The sequence below is a fragment of the Oncorhynchus keta genome, chromosome 19 (assembly GCF_023373465.1).
Source record: "Oncorhynchus keta strain PuntledgeMale-10-30-2019 chromosome 19, Oket_V2, whole genome shotgun sequence".
Lineage (NCBI taxonomy): Eukaryota > Metazoa > Chordata > Actinopteri > Salmoniformes > Salmonidae > Oncorhynchus > Oncorhynchus keta.
In genome coordinates this window covers 24,854,712-24,876,003 of record NC_068439.1, presented here as the reverse complement: position 1 = coordinate 24,876,003, position 21,292 = coordinate 24,854,712, and the positions used below count along the sequence as shown (strand labels likewise).

General features: G+C 44.2%; 1 protein-coding gene across 1 annotated transcript in view; it reads left to right on the top strand.

Annotated features, from left to right (window-relative positions):
* The window catches only part of LOC118397655 (unconventional myosin-Ig-like), a 59,601-nt gene that overhangs the window by 19,734 nt on the left and 18,575 nt on the right, over window positions 1-21,292 (top strand). The window contains exons 15-21 of the mRNA XM_052470074.1: window positions 1,580-1,746; window positions 2,033-2,240; window positions 4,147-4,370; window positions 6,159-6,303; window positions 8,686-8,790; window positions 10,011-10,124; window positions 12,305-12,462. Of these exons, the coding sequence (XP_052326034.1) occupies window positions 1,580-1,746; window positions 2,033-2,240; window positions 4,147-4,370; window positions 6,159-6,303; window positions 8,686-8,790; window positions 10,011-10,124; window positions 12,305-12,462 (1,121 nt within the window). The remainder of the gene's footprint in view (window positions 1-1,579; window positions 1,747-2,032; window positions 2,241-4,146; window positions 4,371-6,158; window positions 6,304-8,685; window positions 8,791-10,010; window positions 10,125-12,304; window positions 12,463-21,292) is intronic.

The following is a 21,292-nucleotide window of genomic DNA, read 5'->3' as shown; positions in this document are numbered from 1 at the left end:
GAACACCAAGAACAGAGAGAACAAAGCATTCTGCATCCCAAATGGCACCCTATTCCCTATATAGCGATCTATGAGCCCTGGTCAAAAGTTGTGTTCTTCAATGGAAATAGAGTGCCATTTGGAACACACAACAGGCCCATTCCCTTGACAAGAAGATGTGTCCCTTAATGTGTCCCAGCAAGCTCCTGTCTGGCACACAGAGGTAGCACAAGGACACCCTCTCTGTGTCCCAAATGGCACCCTATTCCCTACATAGTGCACTACTTTGACGAGAGCCTCACATGGCTCTGATCAAAAGTAGTGCACTTTATAGGGAATAGGTTACTAATTGGCATGCTTCCACTATCTGTACACTTTAAAAACTTTAGTATTATGCCGTTTTAGGAGTTTAATAGTCTCTTTCTGTAGGACAGACACTGTGAGTTTGGACGAGCTAGACTTTAACAATGCATTGATATTCTAATAGGCTTGGATGTATTTCTGCATGATTGCACAAGGCAGATTCAGTCCTCTTTGGGATGGCTATGTTCCACTGAGTTCTGTACAGTCTGGTCCATATGCTAAGTTGTCTACTGAACCAACTTGGGCAAAATAAGTATTTCTAATGTTTGTCACTATATTGCTTTTGGACTCTTACCACTATTATGACCAGTATAGGTTATTCTGTCTATTACAGGAGCTGTACTATGTGATACTATAGTAATACACAGTATTTGACTGTTCCACTACTCTCTGTATTGTGAGAGCGGTACTATGTGGTTACAGTATCTCCTATACAGTACATAGATGCGGTAAAGAGGTCAATAGAACTCGACCAAAACAATGGAAATGCCTTGAAGATCCGGAATCTCCTCGTTGCCCTCAAGCAAACTTTGCCTACTGAATATTTAAGGTATTGTTTATATGTGTATTTCACACTATGTTGAGGTAAGAATCTGAGTGTAATGATTGTATGTATGTCAACCACAATACATGTTCATGTCATCGTCACCAAGCAACCGCGTTACAGTTTAAAACAACTTTGACTACCACCACCAGTTTCTGTATGCTAGCTATTTTATCATCTTATAAAAAGGGGAGTTATCATTTAGCAGTCACTTCTTCATAACATGAAAGGGGACAACTTCTAAATGTTATGCAGCGAAAACAGCCCAAAATATCGAAATCGGACTTCAGTAACCACATTGTGGGTCTGTTACAGTACATCAATCATGATGGATTCGACCAATATCCACTTTGTTAGATCAGATTTGTTGAATGTGCGCCAATCCCACGTCCTTCTTCTATCCCCTGCGGTCTGCGTTCCTTTGACCTCTTCACTGCATCTATGACAGTGTATTGTATCCTGTTGGACTGTGACTGTATTGTAAGAGCCGTGCAATGTGTTACTGCACAGTATACGACTGTGTTGTGTATTGTAGTATTACAGTATTATATTAGAGGATTCTGTGTGTTGTATTCTAGGAGGCATACTTATTGACTGTTTATTATTCTGTGTATTTACAGGAGAGGTACTATGTGAGACAGTACTACACAGTATATAACTATGCTGTTAATGCGTTTGTGTATTGTATTGTAGGAGCCATACTATGTGCGCTGCATCAAGCCCAATGAGATGAAGTCTCCCGTGCTGTTTGACGATGCCCGATGCCAACACCAGGTGGCGTACCTGGGCCTGCTGGAGAACGTCAGGGTGCGGAGGGCAGGGTTCGCCTACCGCCAGCCCTACGCACGCTTCCTACAGAGGTCAGAGGTTATGCACACCCTGAGGTCTAATGTCATTGGGGTGAAAGCTTTACATTAAGAATGAGTAATTTCTCAGCAATTAGAGTCATTGTCCATGATTTTAATAACATTCTGCCTGTGTTCAACCATGTGTATAACAGAGGAATTTAAATCTGTCCAATGTCCAATCCTAGCCTCAGTGCCACTCTGTTTGTTCTATCATACCAACTCCTTGTCACTCATTGTCATGTTTAGCACAACTGCCTGAATCTTGAACTCTTCGTCTTCCCTCCTCTGTGTACTGTAGGTATAAGATGACGTGTGAGTACACCTGGCCCAATCACCTGATGGAGACAGACAGAGAGGCAGTGGAGGCTATCGTTACGCAGCACGGTTTCCAGGACGACGTGGCGTATGGACACACCAAGCTGTTTGTGCGAACACCTCGGTCCCTTTTCACGCTGGAGCAGGAGAGAGCTGCGCTCATCCCCATCCTGGTGCTGTTCCTACAGAAGGTAGGGACCCCTAGTGGTCGGAGGCTGTACTGATAGTAAAAGTTCACAAACTGGGTTGTGTTCAATCAATGGGGAGAAAATGGTATATATCTGTCTTGCCAAATGTAAATTTCTCCTGTTTGGTTTTAATGAACAAACCCCTGCGTTCAGATACTCCACACATAATTCTATGGCATTTATCCTGAATGTATATTTCCTGTTACTTTCATAGACCAAATTATCCATGTATGTATGAAAACAGACAGAGATGCATTTAATTGTCCAAGGACCGATGGCATTGGCAGCTAGTCCTAATTAAAACCCCATCGACAACTTGCGTGTCAGAATGTGAATCACACAAGCAGCATCCACATCTTATTAAGACCTCTGCATTTAAAGGGGCAATCCGCAGTTGAAACAATAATAAAGCCTCTGCTTCAGTAAAAAGCTGAGGGATGGGGCTGGAGAAATGTAACCACTCTCAAGTTCATAGAAAGACCTATGGATGCAAGGACTGACCATCAACAATATTTTTACTTACATGTAAAACAAACTTATATTTTAAGTTCTGATGGGGTATGGCAGTTGAACGAAGCTAATTCGGTATTTATAAGTTATATTCTTAAAGAATCAATAGGTACAATATCATTAATTTACAAGTCCAAAAATGGATGTTGCAACTGCAGATTGCCCCTTTAAAAGAAAAGCTTTTAATTTGTCTCCAGCTTAATGATGATCTGGCTCCCAGTCACAGCTTGAGTCCCAAATGGCATCCTCTACCTTTGTAGTGCACTACTTTTTTTTACCAGCGCCCTTAGCACAAAATAGGGAATTGGGTGCCATTTGGGATGTGTTATATTCAACTCAGTGTGATTCATCTGCTGAGTCAAATGGAGATCACCCTGATACAATAATTGGGATAATGAATGCGATCAGAGCCATCGTTACATTACATTTCATTAATTATTCTCTTCTTCTTGCTCTGTGATTGTGAATTAAATGCCCTGCTTTTCTCTCTGACCCAATTCAGGGATTGCGTCCCAAATAATACCCTATTGCTATATAGTGTACTACACCGTATAGGCTCTGATCAAAAGTAATGCACTATATAGGGAATATGTTGCAATTTGGTACGTAACCCGGATGAATCTATCTGCAGCTAAGCCTCTCTAACTGGAACATAACTTTGTCTGGAACTCAGCAGGAGTCTAACCCAGACAGTCTCTGGACAGACATTGATTTGTCCCACACAGAAAAATCAATGGTGTACATTTAACTCAGAAAGAGGTAAATGTACACTATTTTCAGTGAACATGTGAGCCCTGCTGAACTGGTGTTAAAATAACACCTTTGAAAGAGTTAAAGATGTAACTCTGTTGCAGTCCTCCCCATTTAACTTTTAAAGTGTTCAAATGAACTTGATTGTGATGTTTGTATAGCTCTACTGTAGAGTGATGCGCAACACTTACAGTGTAAAACACAACACGTGATTTAGAGTAAACAGGACTCACTTTGCTTAGTGCTAATGCTGTTACACTTTCTCAGTGTAAGAAATTAACACCTGTCATGTTACAGTAAATCCTTTTGGGGTGTTGTTTTAACGCTGTATGCTTACCGAGTGAATTTAACAACTAAATCAACACTAGAAATGTTACACTGAAAAATGAACACGGGCAAACTTGCTTTGCAGACTTTGATTTGACTTGTAGTCTACCTGTCTTTCTTCCTCTTCCTCCTTTGTTTCACCTTTTTATTAGTATTTTCCAAACTTGCTACTTCATTTGAGTGCCCAGTGAAAACCGTGGACCCGTATAGACACTGGAGAATTTGGAGAATTTGCTGTGATCCATCTCTCTCTTCCACTCTCACTCTCTCACTTTCTCTCCATCCCTCACTCTCTCTTTTGCTCTCTCTTTCCCTCCCACAGGTATGGCGCGGGGCACTGGCGAGGATGAGGTGCCAGCGTATGCGTGCCATCTATGCCATCATGGGTTGCTACAAGCGCTACAAGGTCAAGGCCCACTTCTGGGAGGTAGAACGACGTTTCACCAACGTACGCAACATGGCTGACTATGGGAAGAGTGTGGAGTGGCCCACGCCGCCGGCAGCCCTCGCACAGTTCGATAGCATCACTCAACAGCTACATCGCAGGTCAGTCAGCCCCCATAGTTACCACAACGAGAAATAGAATGTGCATGCATTTATATTAGGGGAAAACGACTGCCCCCTCTCATTGAAGCCACGAGGTTCAAGGCCGACCGCCGTACTGCAGGCATTGTTAGTAGAAAACAGAATCCTCCATTATAGTGAATGGAAAACTGGCTTTCTCCATGTAAATAAAAATATGTTTAGAAGACAATTATGGTACCAATAATTGCTTCTAATACACCAGATGTATGTCCTTGAACCGATTATTTTTCAATCATACACAGAAGATATTTTAAGGATCTTTTAGTTGCTAATGGCAGGCTGCAGTACCTCGGTCTGCCTTTAATTTGGAGTTACTCAATGGGAGGGGGCAGCATGGAGCTAGCCTGCAACGTCACTTCCTGGATGTCTCCATTAGCCTCCATCTTAACCGACTTCATTTGGCTTAAATGCGCTATTGAGTCTTAAAATTAGAATGAATGGTGTCACGTGATCAATGGCTTTGTTCGTTTATATATAGTCATTGGTTTATATATGTTTGGGGTCACTTTGAAATGTCCTTGTTTTTGAAAGAAAAGCTATATTTTGTCCGTTAAAATAACATACAATTGATCAGAAATACAGTGTAGACATTGTTAATGTTGTAAATGACTATTGTAGCTGTAAACGGCAGATTTTTATGGAATATCTACATAGCCGTACAGAGGCCCATTATCAGCAACCATCACTCCTGTGTTCCAATGGCACGTTGTGTTAGCTAATCCAAGTTTATCATTTTAAAAGGCTAATTGATCATTAGAAAACCCTTTTGCAAGTATGTTAGCACAGCTGAAAACTGTTGTTCTGATTAAAGAAGCAATAAAACTGTCCTTCTTTAGACTAGTTGAGTATCTGGAGCATCAGCATTTGTAGGTTCGATACAGGCTCAGAATGGCCAGAAACAAAGAACTTTCTTCTGAAACTCGTCAGTCTATTCTTGTTCTGAGAAATGAAGGATATTCCATGCGAGAAATTGCCAAGAAACTGAAGATCTCGTACAACTCCCTTCACAGAACAGCGCAAACTGGCCCTAACCAGAATAGAAAGAGGAGTGGGAGGCCCCGGTGCACAACTGAGCAAGAGGACAAGTACATTAGAGTATCTAGTTTGAGAAACAGATGCCTCACAAGTCCTCAACTGACAGCTTCATTAAATATTACCCGCAAAACACCAGTCTCAATGTCAACAGTGAAGAGGCAACTCCGGGATGCCTTTGTCCAGTGTCTGTGTTCTTTTGCCCATCTTAATATTTTATTTTTGCCAACTCTGCCTAGAAGGCCAGCATCCCGGAGTTACCTCTAGCTAACACACTGTGCCATTGGATCACAGGAGTGATGGTTGCTGTTAATGGGCCTCTGTATGCCTATGTAGATATTCCATAAAAAATCTGCTGTTTCCAGCTACAATAGTCATTTACAAAATGAACACTGTATTTCTGATCAATTTGATGTAATTTTAACATACTTTTTTTTGTTTCTTTTCTTTCATAAACAAGGACATTTCTAAGTGATCCCAAACTTTTGAACGGTTGTGTATATTTTGATAACTACAGTAAGGAAGTCTGTAATTATCTTAGTGGGCCGAAGGCCACGGCACATGCTCTTTCTTCACTATAAAATGTAGTTACTGTTCATTTCAGACCTATACACAGGTAATTTTCTATCTTATCTGACAGTGTGGCTAAGAATGAATGACAGCACTTTTTTCTGAAACGTCTTTGATGTATTCTCTGTTATACATGTTTGTTCCCAGGTGGCGCGCCAGGCAGATAGTGAAGAACATCCCTCCGTCTGACATGGGGGAGGTGAGGGCCAAGGTGGCTGCTCTGGGGGCTCTGAGTGGGGAGAGGAGGGACTGGGGCTGTGGCCGACCCTGGGAGAGGGACTACCTGTCTAACGTGAGTCACAACACGTTAGCTGTATGTCAAATGACCTCCTAGCTCCTCCTTCCAGCATATTGCTTCCATCTATCCAATCCTCTCATATCTACAGGAGTGGCCAGAGAATAGGGGCAAGGGTTTGAATTGTAATTGAACAGTTGGCTAACATCCTCACGTCTTCCTATCATCATACCTTGTTTATAGTATTTCAACAAACAGTCAAATGTGAAAATTAAATTAGTATCTGTGTCACGGAAGATTGAGAAGGCAACTTTCACAACAACTTTTTGCAACGTTCATATTCTGTCCCCATAGGTTGGCCCCAAGTACAGTTCTGTAAAAGAAATCTAGATGGCACTGTACATTGAAACACCAATACAACATCATACACACACTCACCCGGGAGAGGATATATGGATGCCTGGTGCCCAAAATGTATGACAAATGTCTCACAACGAGAGTTGAGTGGGGACAAATGGAGCTACTTCGCTACTTCCCTCTCCTTATTGCAGGACAGCGGTGGTCGGCAGTCCGCCAGTGAGAGCGAAGGTCACACTGTGCCCCGTGTTGTTGTGTTGCCGGCTTGCAGTGCAAACTCTCCCTATTGAGCAGTAGACTGTATCACGGTGACATCCAGATGGTTACTATACTACCAAATACCAATATTACAAGTTATTTCTCTTGTGGTCTGCTATTCTACTCGAAATATAATTATGGGGGATGGAACAAATTGGCCACGCAGCTACCGCCAGCAACATGTGATACAGCTGCCCAGTGGGAAGCAACAGTGGGAATTAGGAAGCACCTCGATACAACACCGTTGTACTGGTCATTCGCTTGTCATTACGTTAGCCAATTGGCGTGTCATGGTGACATCTAGATGGTGACCAATACTGCAAGTTCTTTCTCCCTGGCACATTGAAAGAAACATCACTTCCCTTTACAAGTTTTAACTAGCGCCATTCTGCTGTTGTTGCCAGATAGCCAACATAAACTAAATAGCTGGGAAGGGCTCATCATCAGGACGACTGACTGAATCCAATCCGTTGCTCTCCACTCGACACTCAGCTGCACGACTTACTGTACGTCATCAATGTGGGCACCAGGCGTGTCCCTATTCACCTCAATTTAAACGGATGTCCTCCACAAAACAGAATGTTTCGGACATTGTTTGGTTTCCATGTTCGTAAATAAGGTGAATAGACTCACCCCACTCACCCTGACTAGTACATGGGGAGATGGGGAGTTCCTGAATTTTAAAAAATGTAACCTTTAACTAGGCAAGTCAGTTAAGAATTAGAACAAATTCTTATTTACAATGACGGCCTACACCAGCCAAACCCGGACGACGCTGGGCCAATTGTGCGCTGCCATATGGGACTCCCAATCACGGCCGGATGTGATACAGCCTGGAATCGAACCAAAGACTGTAGTGAAGCCTTCTCCGAGTGGGGCTCTCGAGTGGTCATCCATCCCATGAAGGAATTATTGTGATAAACCACATGGCCTGCAGTTGCCATGAGACTCAATTTGACTGCTTAAGTCAAAGGCAGCCACAATCAGTCTCATTCTAATGGGTCTCACTCACGCCTCGCTAACGGCTTAATCCAATGGCGTTTGGTCTGTAGAGCCATTAAAGGCCCCTCTAGGTATCATATTAATCACTCAATAAATCAGTCAGTTAGTTAGTCCTCGAGTGGTCTGTGGATTGCGTCCCAAATGACACTATTTTCCCTACATAGTGCACTATTTTTGACCAGAGCCCAATGAGCCCGGATAAAAAGTGTAGATTGGCACGCCATTTTTACATATTGCTGTTCTTCAAATTCCTAAATAAATTCCCTTTAGGCAGGGCAGTAGATGTGGAAAATCAATGTTAAGTTACAATACAACTACACTGCCATAAAAGCCATGACCCATCTCTAAATGCTCCTCAAAGTCAGTGTCTTAAATCATTTCCCTCAGGCTGTGGTTTTTGATCTGCTGGTGATACAAGCTTGAGAGAGGAGGTTATAAACAGTGTTATGACTAATGAGGAGATGCTGTCCTAGCTGGTAGCAGTGTAGATGGTGGCAGAAGGCTAACGGGATCGTGTAATATTAGCCTTGTTCCACCATCCTGATCTCAACATATGAAACAAGAGCGCAGCAATCAGGATGGTGGATCAGGCTGGTGTAGTATTGTTTGCATCCCAAATGGCACCCTGTTCCCTAGATAAGCTCTATGGTCAAAAGTAATGCACTATATAGCAAATATGGTGCCATTGGATCCTGGTCAAAAGTAGTCCACTTTAAAGAGAATAGGGTATGTGCCCCGGTCAAAAGCACTATATAGGGAATAAGGTGTAATTTGGGATGCATCCCTAATGTGTGCCTTTGTAATGTGCTTCTTTGTTTGCAGGTGAGGGACTGCCCTCAGACCAGCTCTAACTTCATACGGATCTCCAAAGAGCTGAGAAACAAAGACCAATACAACCAGGTCCTCTTCTCAGGGTTCTGTCGGAAGGTGTGTTACAGTACCATAGCCTACTGTACTGTACTGCCACAAAGAGTTTCTTTCTCTCTCTCGTTGTTGTTTGTGTCTCTCTGTGACTCTCTATCTCTCTATCTCTCTATCTATCTATCTATCTATCTATCTATCTATCTATCTATCTATCTATCTCACTCACTCTCTATCTCTGTCTGTTTGTCTGTCTGTCTGTCTGTCTGTCTGTCTGTCTGTCTGTCTGTCTGTCTGTCTGTCTGTCTGTCTGTCTGTCTGTCTGTCTGTCTGTCTGTGTCTGTCTGTCTGTCTGTCTGTCTGTCTGTCTGTCTGTCTGTCTGTCTGTCTGTCTGTCTGTCTGTCTGTCTGTCTGTCTGTCTGTCTGTCTGTCTGTCTGTCTGTCTGTCTGTCTGTCTGTCTGTCTGTCTGTCTGTCTGGGCTACCTATCCAGGATTTTCCTCATTTTGAGGTTTTCTGTCTGTCTGTCTGTCTGTCTGTCTGTCTGTCTGTCTGTCTGTCTGTCTGTCTGTCTGTCTGTCTGTCTGTCTGTCTGTCTGTCTGTCTGTCTGTCTATCTCACTCTCGCTGTCTGTCTGTCTGTCTGTCTGTCTGTCTGTCTGTCTGTCTGTCTGTCTGTCTATCTGTCTGTCTGTCTGTCTCTCTGTCTGTCTGTCTGTCTCTCTGTCTGTCTATCTCACTCACTCTCTATCTGTCTGTCTGTTTTTAGCACTTTAACTTTAGATATAGGCTCAGTTCCAGACACAGTACAATATAGTAAACCTGCCAGTACATATCCACTGCACATACCACAGCTGTAGTGGGTACTGACCACTTGACCTCCTTACCAGGCTATGAGATAAACTGTTTTTCAGAAGACAGGACCCCACATCCACCTAGTTATTATAACTATTTTAATTACCATCCTTGTTGGATAGATGTGTAGGGAATGCATGAAATTATATCAACTATAAACTCATCAACTTCAACAGACCTTTTTGTCCTGACATATCTGTCCTGGATTTTGTCAGGTTTAATCTCCTGATATATTCTGAAAATGTAGAACAGAATAGAACATAGAAAACAGAAATGTAGATAAATGTGTTTGATATCTCCTCTTGTTCCCTTGTTCTACCTCACCCTCTCTATCTTGCTCCCCCTCTCGCTCTCTTTCTCTCTTTATCTCTCTCTCTCTGTCTATATCTGTATGTCTCTCTCTCTTTCTTTCTATCTCTTCCTCTCTTTCAGGTGAATCGGTTCAATAAAAGCACAGACCGAGCCTTGTTTATTACGGAAAAACATATCTACAAACTGGACCCCAAAAAACAGTTCAAGGTGTTGAAAAGACTGCCTCTAGAGAGTGTGAGTACTGGCTCAGAAGAACTCTACACACACACACACACACACACACACACACACACACACACACACACACACACACACACACACACACACACACACACACACACACACACACACACACACACACACACACACACCTTAGTCATACAACCACATGTATACTTCATTTGATCACTCTTTTGTTGATGATAATTGTTCTGCACAGCAGGAAAAAATGTATCAACCCCTACAACAAATGCCAATTAATTATAATCCACATTTCCTGTTGCTGTAGGATTATTTTCCTGCTGTAGCAAACTGGCTCAAATTAATTTCCTACCTCTGTAAACTTTCCAATGTGTCAATAAACATACACTCTCTAGTCCTTCCCTTGAGTTCCCACTTTACACCCTCTCATTTTTCATTGCCTTGGTATTACTTTATAACATGAGGGACGTCCCAAATGGCACCCTATTCCATACACGGTGTGCCATTTAGGATGCAGGGATGAACAATGGCTGTGCCCTCTGTCTGTATATGTGAGTTAAAGTGACCCAGGTCAGATGAGAGAGGGAGGGAGGGAGGGAGCGAAGTAGGAAGGGAGAGAGAGAAGGAGGGAGAGGGGGACAGATGGGAGAAAGGCTGAGGAGCGGTACAGTGCTGCACAAAGGAGGGACGTTGTGTGTGTGTTTTCTGTGTGTATGTGTGAGTGTGTGTCTTCGGTCACAAAATGCGGCACTGCAGTGTGGGGCGGGCCCGTCTCATTTCAGGAGCTGATCTGAGAAATTGGATCAGGGATCTCTCTGGGGCGCGTGCTCACAAGGACAAGGAGGAGCCTGGAATAGAGAGGGAGGGAGAGGGGGAGAGAGAGGGAGAGAGAAAGAGAGAGCGAGAGAGGGAGACTGAGACCGAGACCAAGGGAGAGAAAAAAGTGACTGTGAAAGACAAAGAGAAAGAGAAAGGGAGAGGGAGAGAATGAGAAATAGGGTGACAGGGAGAGAGAAACAAATAAAGAGAGAGAGAGCTCCATGTGGGACATGACGTGTGTGACTGGGACAGTCTCTGCCTCAGTGACAGTCAGTTAGGTACTGTACAATAGAGCACCACACTACTCACAATACGCACAATGTGTCTGTACGTGTACACAGTGTGTTTTGGCCTAGAGGCTGTGCGTGTTAAAGAACAGACTGTAGGTTTAGGTAACAGATCAGGCAGTTAAATACACAGTATTACTTAAAGAGGTACAACATAGCTGGACACCAGTTAGGATAGAAAACAACCATGCCATGGGGGAGAAACAGTAGCGCTGTAAAGTTATCCAAAGCAATATCACTACCCCCTCACTACTAGGATGACAATGGAGAGTATGGCTTAGTACTATAAATCACTTTCAACTAAGTTTTATTTAGAATGTATGAATGACAGGACACAAAGTTGTGTTTATGGTGCGAGTAGCTCACAACTAACTGTCTGACTCACGACATTACAGTGTAGTTCCCCATGGCAACGTACTAGAGCTCACGCATTGTAAAAGGGTTCGTGCTATCTGGTATCCTTGGGACCCTAACCCTAACCTTAACCATAACCCTTACCGAAGCCTAACCCTATCTTTAACCCTTACTTAACCATTTTAAATGTCAACTTCAATGGGGTGACATCAGAGCTGGGCCGTCCCAAGGATCCCTTTTCCTTTGTAAGAGGAAGTGGAAGACACGATTCAACATAGAATCTCTTTCTACTGCTCTGTGTGACAGGTAGTATGTCTGCCCCATTTAGCATGATGCCCAACAAAATAGTAATACCTCAACACTGTTCTCTACTATGACTATGTTTGCATCCAAAATGGCACCCTATTCCCTAAAAGTGCACTACACGCGCACGCATACACACACACACACACACACACACACACACACACACACACACACACACACACACACACACACACACACACACACACACACACACACACACACACACACACACACACACACACACACACACACACACACACACACACACACACACACACACACGCATGATGGATAGAGAGAGTAACCTGTGTTTTGTTTTAGGAGGAACTATGAATGTGTGAGCCTGTGTATGTGTGCATGTGAGTCTGTGTGTGAGCCTGCGTGCATGCGTATGTGTGTGTTTGTGTCTGGGTGTATCTAACCCCTCAGTGTCTGTCTATCCCCCAGATGACAGGCCTGAGCATCACTGCAGGCGTTGACCAGATGGTGGCGCTACACACCTCCTCCCAGGATGATGTCCTTCTCTACATCCAGAGAGGAGAGCTGTGCCCCAACCAGGACCGCATCGGGGAGCTGCTGGGAACGCTCATTGACCACTTCACACGGTCAGTGGCCACTGTCAGGGGGTGTTGGGTTGAGACTGGGATTGGGTTTAGACTACAGAGGGGAGCCGAGTTGAAACAAGCCAAACCAAATTTTACTGAGCTGGCCTGGTTAAGCATGAACTGTAGTCAGTGACGACCTGTTAGCGTGGTCAAACCAGCCTGAACAATGGTGAGTGCAGCATTCAGGCTGGTTTAACTATGCTACACAGGTATTGCGTTGGGTAAAGACTGGGATTGGATTTAGACTACTTTTCAAGGGCATTTCACACTACTGAGCCGAGCCGAGCTGTACAGGTCACTTCTCCCAGATGTTTCCCAGGATTCGAACTGGCAAGGTTACTGGCTCACCTCTCTAACCGCTAGGCTACCTGCAACCCTTATGGTATTTATCTCTGTTAAAGTTACAGTACCAGTCAAAAGTTTGGACACACCTGCTCATTCAAGGGTTTTTCTGTATTTTTACTATTTTCTACAATGTAGAATAATAGTGAAGACATCAAACTATGAAATAACACATATGGATTTCATGTAGTAATAAAAAAATTGTGAAGCAAATCAAAATAGATTTTAGATTTTAGATTCTTTAAAGTAGCCAACCTTTACCTTGACGACAACTTTGCACACTCTTGATATTCTCTCAACCGGCTTCACCTGGAATGCTTTTCCAACAGTCTTGAAGGAGTTCCCACATATGCTGAGCACTTGTTGGCTGCTTTTCCTTCACTCTGCGGTCCAACTCATCCCAAACCATCTCAATTGGGTTGAGGTCAGGTGATTGTGGAGGCCATGTCATCTGATGCAGCCCTCCATCACTCTTCTTCTTGGTCAAAGAGCCCTTACACAGCCTGGAGATGTGTTGGGTCATTGTCCTGTTGAAAATCAAATGATAGCCCCACTAAGCGCAAACCAGATGGGATGACGTATCACTGCAGAATACTGTGGTAGCAATGCTGATTAAGTGTTCCTTGAAATCTAAATAAATCGCCAACAGTGTCACCAACAAAGCACCCCCACACCATCACACCTCCTCCTCCATTCTTCACGGTGGGAACCACACATGCAGAGATCATCCATTCACCTACTCTGCGTCTCACAAAAATCTTGAATTTGGACTCTTCAGACCAAAGGACAGATTTCCACTGGTCTAATGTACATTGCTTGTGTTTCTTGGCCCAAGCAAGTCTCTTCTTCCTATTGGTGTACTATAGTATTTGCAGCAATTCGACCATGAAGGCCTGATTCACGCAGTCTCCTCTGAACTCCTATGTTGAGATGTGTCTGTTACTTGAACTCTGTGAAGCATTTATTTTGGCTGCAATTTCTGAAGCTGGTAACTCTAATTAACTTATCCTTTTCAGAAGAGGTAACTTTGGGTCTTCCTTCCTGTGGTGGTCCTGATGAGAGCCAGTTTCATCATAGCGCTTGATGGTTTTTGCGAATGCGCTATTTTTCTGGATTGACTGACCATATCTTAAAGTAATGATGGAGTGTAATTCCTCTTTCTTATTTGAGCTGTTTTTTTCCATAACATGGTATTGGTATTTTACTAAATAGTGCTGTCTTCTGTATACCACCCCTACCTTGTTACAACACAACTGATTGGCTCAAACACATCAAGAAGGAAATAACTTTTAACGGGCCTCTCGAGTGGCGCAGTGTTCTAAGGCACTGCATCGCAGTGCTACCTGTGCCACTAGATCCTGGTTCGGGTCTAGGCTCTGTTGCAGCCAGCCGGGGGAGGGTTTGGCCGGCAGGGATGTTCTTGTCCTATCGTGCTCTAGCAACTCCTGTGGCGGGCCAGGTGCACGTTGTTTCCTCCGACACATTGGTGTGACTGGCTTCCGGGTTCAGCGGGCATTGTGACAAGAAGCATTGCTGCTTAGATGGGTTTTGTTTCGGAGGACGAATGGGTCTCAACTTTCGCCTCTCCCGAGTTCGTACGGGAGTTGCAGCGATGAGACAAAACTGTAACTACCAATTGGATACCATGAAACAAGGGGTACATTTTTATTTTTTATTTTATAATTTAAAAAATACTTTGCACTCCAGCAATATTCAACAAGTAATATTACAATTCCACAACAACTACCTAATACACACAAATCTAAGTTAAGGGATGGAATTAGAATATGTACATATAAATATATGGATGGGCCATGACCGACCGGCATAGACGAGATCTTATAGATGGTATAAAATACAGTATATACATCTGGGATGAGTAGTGCAAGATATGTAAACATCATTATTAAAGTGGCATTAATAAAGTGACGAGTGATCCTTTTGGCCAATGACTTCAAGTCTCTATGTAGGCAGCAGCCTCTCTGTGTTAGTGATGGCTGTTTAACAGTCTGATGGCCATGAGATAGAAGCTATTTTTCAGTCTCTCTGTCCCAGCTTTGCTGCACCGGTATTGACCTTGTCTTCTGGATGGTAGCGGGGTGGACAGGCAGTGGTGCTGGTGGTTGTTGTCCTTTGTGATCTTTTTGGCCTTCCTGTGGCATCGGGTGGTGTAGGTGTCCTGGAGGGCAGGTAGTTTGCCCCCAGTGATGCGTTGAGCAGACTGCGCCACCCTCTGGAGAGCCCTGTGGTTGTGGGCGATGCAGTTGCCGTACCAGGCGGTGATACAGCCCGACAGGATGCTCTCAATTGTGCATCTGTAAAAATAATATAATAATAATATATGCCATTTAGCAGACGCTTTTATCCAAAGCGACTTACAGTTATGTGTGCATACATTCTATGTATGGGTGGTCCCGGGGATCGAACCCACTACCCTGGCGTTACAAGCGCCATGCTCTACCAACTGAGCTACAGAAGGACCACACCAACATAAAACATAAAAACATGTCAGGGTTTTAGATGACAAGCCACATTTCTTCAGCCTCCTGATATTGAAGAAGCACCGTGGCGCCTTCTTCACCACACTGTCTGTGTGGGTGGACCATTTCAGTTTGTTCGTGATGTGTACGCAGAGGAACTTGAAACTTTCCACCTTCTCCACTGCTGTCCCATTGATGTGAATAGAGGGGTGCTTCCTCTGCTGTTTACTGAAGTCCACGATCATCTTCTTTGTTTGGTTGAGTGAGAGGTTGTTTTCCTGACAGCACACTCCAAGTTCCATCACCTTCTCCCTATAGGCTGTCTCGTCGTTGTTGGTGATCAAGCCTACTACTGTTGTGCCGTCTGCAAACTTGATGATCAAGTTGGAGGCGTGCATGGCCATGCTGTCATGGGTGAACAGGGAGCACAGGAGGGGGCTGAGCACGAACCCTTCTGTGGCCCCAGTGTTGAGGATCAGCTAAGTGGAGATGTTGTTTCCAACCTTCACCACCTGGGGGCTGCCCGTCATGAAGTCTAGGACCCAATCGCACAGGGTGGGGTTGAGACCCAGGGCCTCAAGCTTGATGATGAGTTTGGAGGGTACTATGGTGTTGAATGGTGAGCTGTAGTTAATTAACAGCATTCTTACATAGGTTTTCCTCTTGTCCATATGGGATAGGGCAGTGTGCAGTGTGCTGGCGATTGCATTGTCTGTGGACCTATTGAGGCGGTATGCAAATTGCAGTGAGTCTACGATGACAGGTAAGGTGGAGGTGACTAGTCTCTCAATGCACTTCATGATGACAGAAGTGAGTGCTACTTGGTGATAGTCCTTCAGTTCTGTTACTTTTGCTTTCTTGGGTACAGGCACAATGGTGGACATATTGAAGCATGTGGGAACAGCAGACTGGGATAGGGAGAGATTGAATATGTCCGTAAACACACCAGCCAGCTGGTCTGCGCATGCTCTGAGGACGCGGCTAGAGATGCCGTCTGGGCCAGCAGCATTGCGAGGGTTAACACGTTTAAATGTCTTACTCATGTTGGCCACGGAGAAGGAGAGAGGAGGGCCGCAGTTAGTGGCACTGTATTATCCTCTAAGCGAACAAAGAAGGTGTTTAGTTTGTCTGGAAGCAACACGTCAGTGTCAGTGACGTGGCTGGTTTTCTTTTTGTAGTCTGTGATTGCCTCTAGACCCTGCCACATACGTCTCGTGTCTGAGCCATTGAATTACGGAGGAAATAACTACACTGTCTGTATTCGTCCATATTTGTAGTTATCTTTCCATGATTAAATTTGGTGGTTTGCGCTTTCAGTTTTGCGCGAATGCCGCCATCTATCCACTGTTTCTGGTTAGGGTAGGTTTTAATAGTCACAGTGGGAACAACATCTCCTTTGCACTTCCTTATAAACTCACTCACTGAATAAATCAGTGTATAAATCTATTTTATTCTCTGAGGCTACCCGGAACATGTCCCAGTACGCGTGATCAAAACAATCTTGAAGCGTGGATTCCGATTGGTCAGACCAGCATTGAATGGTCCTAGTCACGGGTACATCCTGTTTGAGTTTCTGCCTACAGGAGGGGAGAAGCAAAATGGAGTCGTGGTTGGATTTGTCGAATGGAGGGCAGGGGAGGGCTTTGTATCCTTCGCGGAAGTCAGAGTAGCAGTGGTCGAGGATATTGTGCATGCGCTGAGCACAATCAATATGCTGGTAGAATTTAGGTTGACTTCTTCTCAAATTTGCTTTGTTAAAATCCCTAGCTACAATAAATGCATCCTCAGGATGTATGGTTTCCAATTTGCATATTGTCATGTTCTGACCTTAGTTTTTTTGTTTTGTCTTTGTGTTAGGTTGGTCAGGGCGTGAGTTGGGGTGGGTTGTCTATGTTCTTTTTTCTATGTTATATTTTCTACGTGTTTGGCCTAGTATGGTTCTCAATCAGAGGCAGGTGTCGTTCGTTGTCTCTGATTGAGAATCATACTGAGGTAGTATTTCCCACCTGTGTTTTGTGGGTGATTATTTTCTGTTTAGTGTTTTCTGCACCTTACAGGACTGTTTCGGTTTCATTTTTCGTTCTCTTGTTGTTTTTGTATTTAAGTCTTCTGTTCTATTAAATATCATGAACACTTACCACGCTGCGTATTGGTCCAATCTTTCATACTCCTCGTCAGAGGAGGACGAATCCCGTTACACATATAGTCCAGTGAAGTTTCTTGATGGCCATCTTGGTATCTGCTTGAGGGATAATGTACACAGCTGTGACTATAACTGATGAGAATTCTCTTGGTTGGTAAAATGGCTGGCACTTGATTGTAAGGAATTCTAGATCGGGTAAGAAGAAGGACTTGAGTTAATGTATGTTGTTATGATTACACCATGAGTCATTAATCATAAAGCATACACCCATGCCCTTTCTTTTCCCAGAGAGATGTTTATCTCTGTCTGTGTGATGCATGGAGAAGTCCGGTGGCTGAACCGATTCCGACAACATATCCTGAGTGAGCCATGTTTCTGTGAAACAGAGAATGTTACAATCTCTGATGTCTCTCTGGAAGACAACCCTTGCTCGAATTTTGTCTACCTTGTTGTCAAGAAACTGGACATTGGCTAGTAGTATACTCGGCAGTGGTGGGTGATGGGCACATCAACGGAGCCTGGCCAGGTGGCCTCTTCGTCTGCCCCTTCTGCGTTGTTTTGGGTCGACTACTGGAATTAGATCCATTGTCCTGGGTGGTGGTCTGAACAGAGGATCCGCTTCGGGAAAGTCGTGTTCCTGGTCGTAATGTTGGTAAGTTGACTTTGCTCTTATAACCAATAGTTCTTTCCGGCTGTATGTAATTAGACTTAAGATTTCCTGGGTTAACAATGTAAGAAATAATACATAAAAAACAAAGTACTGCATAGTTTCCTAAGAACTCGAAGCAAGGCGACCATCTCTGTCATCTCTGTCAGCGCCATGCTCAAAAGTCTGACCAGAAGGCCGCTCCGTCTACCTCTCCTGCGGCGACATTGTTTTTGGTCAGCCTCTGGAAACAGTTTGAATGCCTTGGGTGGTTCGAACAAAGGATCCGCTTCGGGAAAGTCGAATTCCTGGTCGTTGTGCTGGTAAGTTGACGTCGCTCTGATATACAATAGTTCTTCCCGGCGGTATGTAATAACACTTAATATATTCTGGGCGAACAATTTAAGAAATAATACATAAAGCTGTCAAGGCAAAGGTTGGCTACTTTGAAGAATCTCAAATATTTGTTTTACACTTTTTTGCTTACTACATGATTCCATATATCATTGTTTTGATGCCTTCAATATTATTCTACAATGTAGAAAAAAATTAAATTAATAAGAAAGTCGCTTGAATGAGTCATTTTTGACCGGTAATCTATTTGATTCAGATTCACGACATTCATCAATGTCATATTTAGATGTGATTCAGTCATCGTCAGACTGATTTGAAAATCCCAGGCAGCCAACCAGGCAGTGTTCACACGTAATAAGATGTCTTACCAAGCTAAATTATCTTTCTGGACTGGCAGACCATTTTGCTTATTTTAACCTAAAAAAAGGCTTAATTCAAGGCCATATCTTGATGCATTTTCTGGGTAACTCAAAACAAGTAAATGCAATTTTCTGGGTAGGGAAATCAAGTTATTTTTACTTTATCTTTATTCTTTATTTTTTGCAGTGCAGGCCAGAGTCAGCCTGTCTGTTATGTGTCTCACCACTAAGCCTCCTGCAGGCTGTAGCTAACATCACCCATCCTAAATTGATTGGTTTCCTAAATCTTAATCCCCAAATCCAGTCATACTGACTTACTTAAAAACACCAAAGACCATACTCCCACTTATTTTAATTGTACTACAAACTTTTCAGTTCAAACCTCTGAATTGACATTCACACTGTCCAAATATAATGAGGAAGAACAAATTCCTCATGTGCTGTAGGACATGCTTTCTCCCTCATGTCAATCGTATGTCTATTACGTCACATATAGTGTAGATATGGCACCGGTCTGTGGGGTATACAGGATATTGCATCACATATAGTGTAGATGTGGCACAGGTCTGTGTGGGATACAGGATATTACATCACATATAGTGTAGATGTGGCACAGGTCTGTGCGGGATACAGGACCAGTCTTGTCTGTGCAGCAGACTGCCATAAAATTAATGTAGTGGTGGTATGTCTTGTGTCCAGGCATTTTCTCACAGGACAGATAGATAGACTAGACCCCCTAGGAAGAGGCTTATAGGACCACAGGCAGCCGGGTGTCAACCGTACCAGGCTGTGTTTTGGGGTATTTTTTGGAGCGTGTGTGCGTGTCTGCATGTGGGACAGCGTGTATGTTTTAATGACAGAGCATTATCCTGGACTTTAGGTCTGGGTCTGGTGTGTGTGTGTGTTTTGGTCTGTGTTTGTGTTGGGGGAGTCAGTCAGTCAGTCTGTGTCAGAGGGGTTCCTGCAGCAGCTGTGTGTCTTTGGCTGCTGTTCGAGCGGCTGGCGTCAGATAGTTAGTGGCGGCCATTGAGAAAGGCTAATCACTGTGCCGGCCTGTCTGCCTGCGTGGCCCCCATGTGCCTTTGTGCTGCCATCTGGGGGTCGTGACCCCTACAGGCTCTCATCAAAAGAGAGACTTGGAGACTTAGATTCGGGGGGTTGGGGGATAGTGGGATTGGGGGGTTGCCGACCACAGAAGTGTGTGTGAGGGGGTGAGTGTGTGTAAGCATGAACGAGGGGGAGGAGGAGAATGGCAGATGACAATACACACACCTTCTTTTTCCTCTCTCTTTTTCATCACTCTTTTTTTCCCAGGAAGTCAGTCCCAAGACCACAGTAGTCATGCCCCAGTCAGGCTTGTTCTCACATGTAGTCTGGTTTGGTCTGGGAGGGAGAGTGAGAGAGTGAGTCAATGGAGCGATTGTGGTACCAGTCTGTTTCCCTCTGCTCCGAGCCAAACACTGATGCCTATTACGTACTGATGAGTATTTGGAGCTTCATGGAGTAGGTGTGTGTGTGTATTGGGGGGTTAGACCCCTTTTGGGCCATCTGCTGAGACAGCTGGGTGTGTGTGACAGGGCAGGGGCTGAGGGCTGGAGATTTACGGTTTGGTCAGCCCCTTATCTGAAAGATTGGGGAGGGGATATTCCTTTACATCCCCCTTTTCTCTTCCTACCCTGCACCCCTCTTCCCCCCTCCACTCTCCCCTTCTAACCACCCCCCCACTCTCTTCCTCCCCTTCTTCCCTTCTTCCCTCACCCCCTCTTCTCCCTCCCTCATTTTACCTTATGTGACCCTGGTCAAGGTCAGTGTGATGTCAGTAGCAGACATCACAGACCTAAATGGTCTCCGCTCTTTTCTAAACTTGACTCGCTTTTTAGGTTGTGAAAGGCGTCATCCTATTCTGAAATAGCCTGCTCTTCCTCCTCCTCTTCCTCCTGCTCTACCCTTCTCCCTCAGTGCCTGTCCTCGATACGCTCATTTCAGCATTAAAAGAGGCGAACCACGGCCCTACCTCTCTCTCTCCCTTTCTCTCATTCTGTTCCTCTTCCCCTTTTTTATCTCTTCCTCTCTCTCTCTTTCACTCTCTCTTCTCCCCTTTCTCTCTCTCTCCCTCTCTACCTCCATCTCTTTCTCTTCCCCCCTCTTTCTCTCTACCTATCTCTCTCCCACTCTCTCTCTCTCTCTCTCTCTCTCTCTCTCTCTCTCTCTCTCTCTCTCTCTCTCTCTCTCTCTCTCTCTCTCTCTCTCTCTCTCTCTCTCTCTCTCTCTCTCTCTCTCTCTCTCTCTCTCTCTCTCTCCCTTTCTCTCTTTCTCACCTTTCTCTCTCGCTCTCACCCTCCCCCTCTCTTTCGCTCTCTCCCACTCTCTCACCTCTCTCTCTTACGCTCCCACTCTTTCTCTCTCTGTCCCGTCATTTAGAGGGAGGTTGGTCAATGGAACTGATATAACCTTGGTGTAATAGTTTGAAGAACTAAAAATAATAGTTTAAACTGAGAAATGCAGG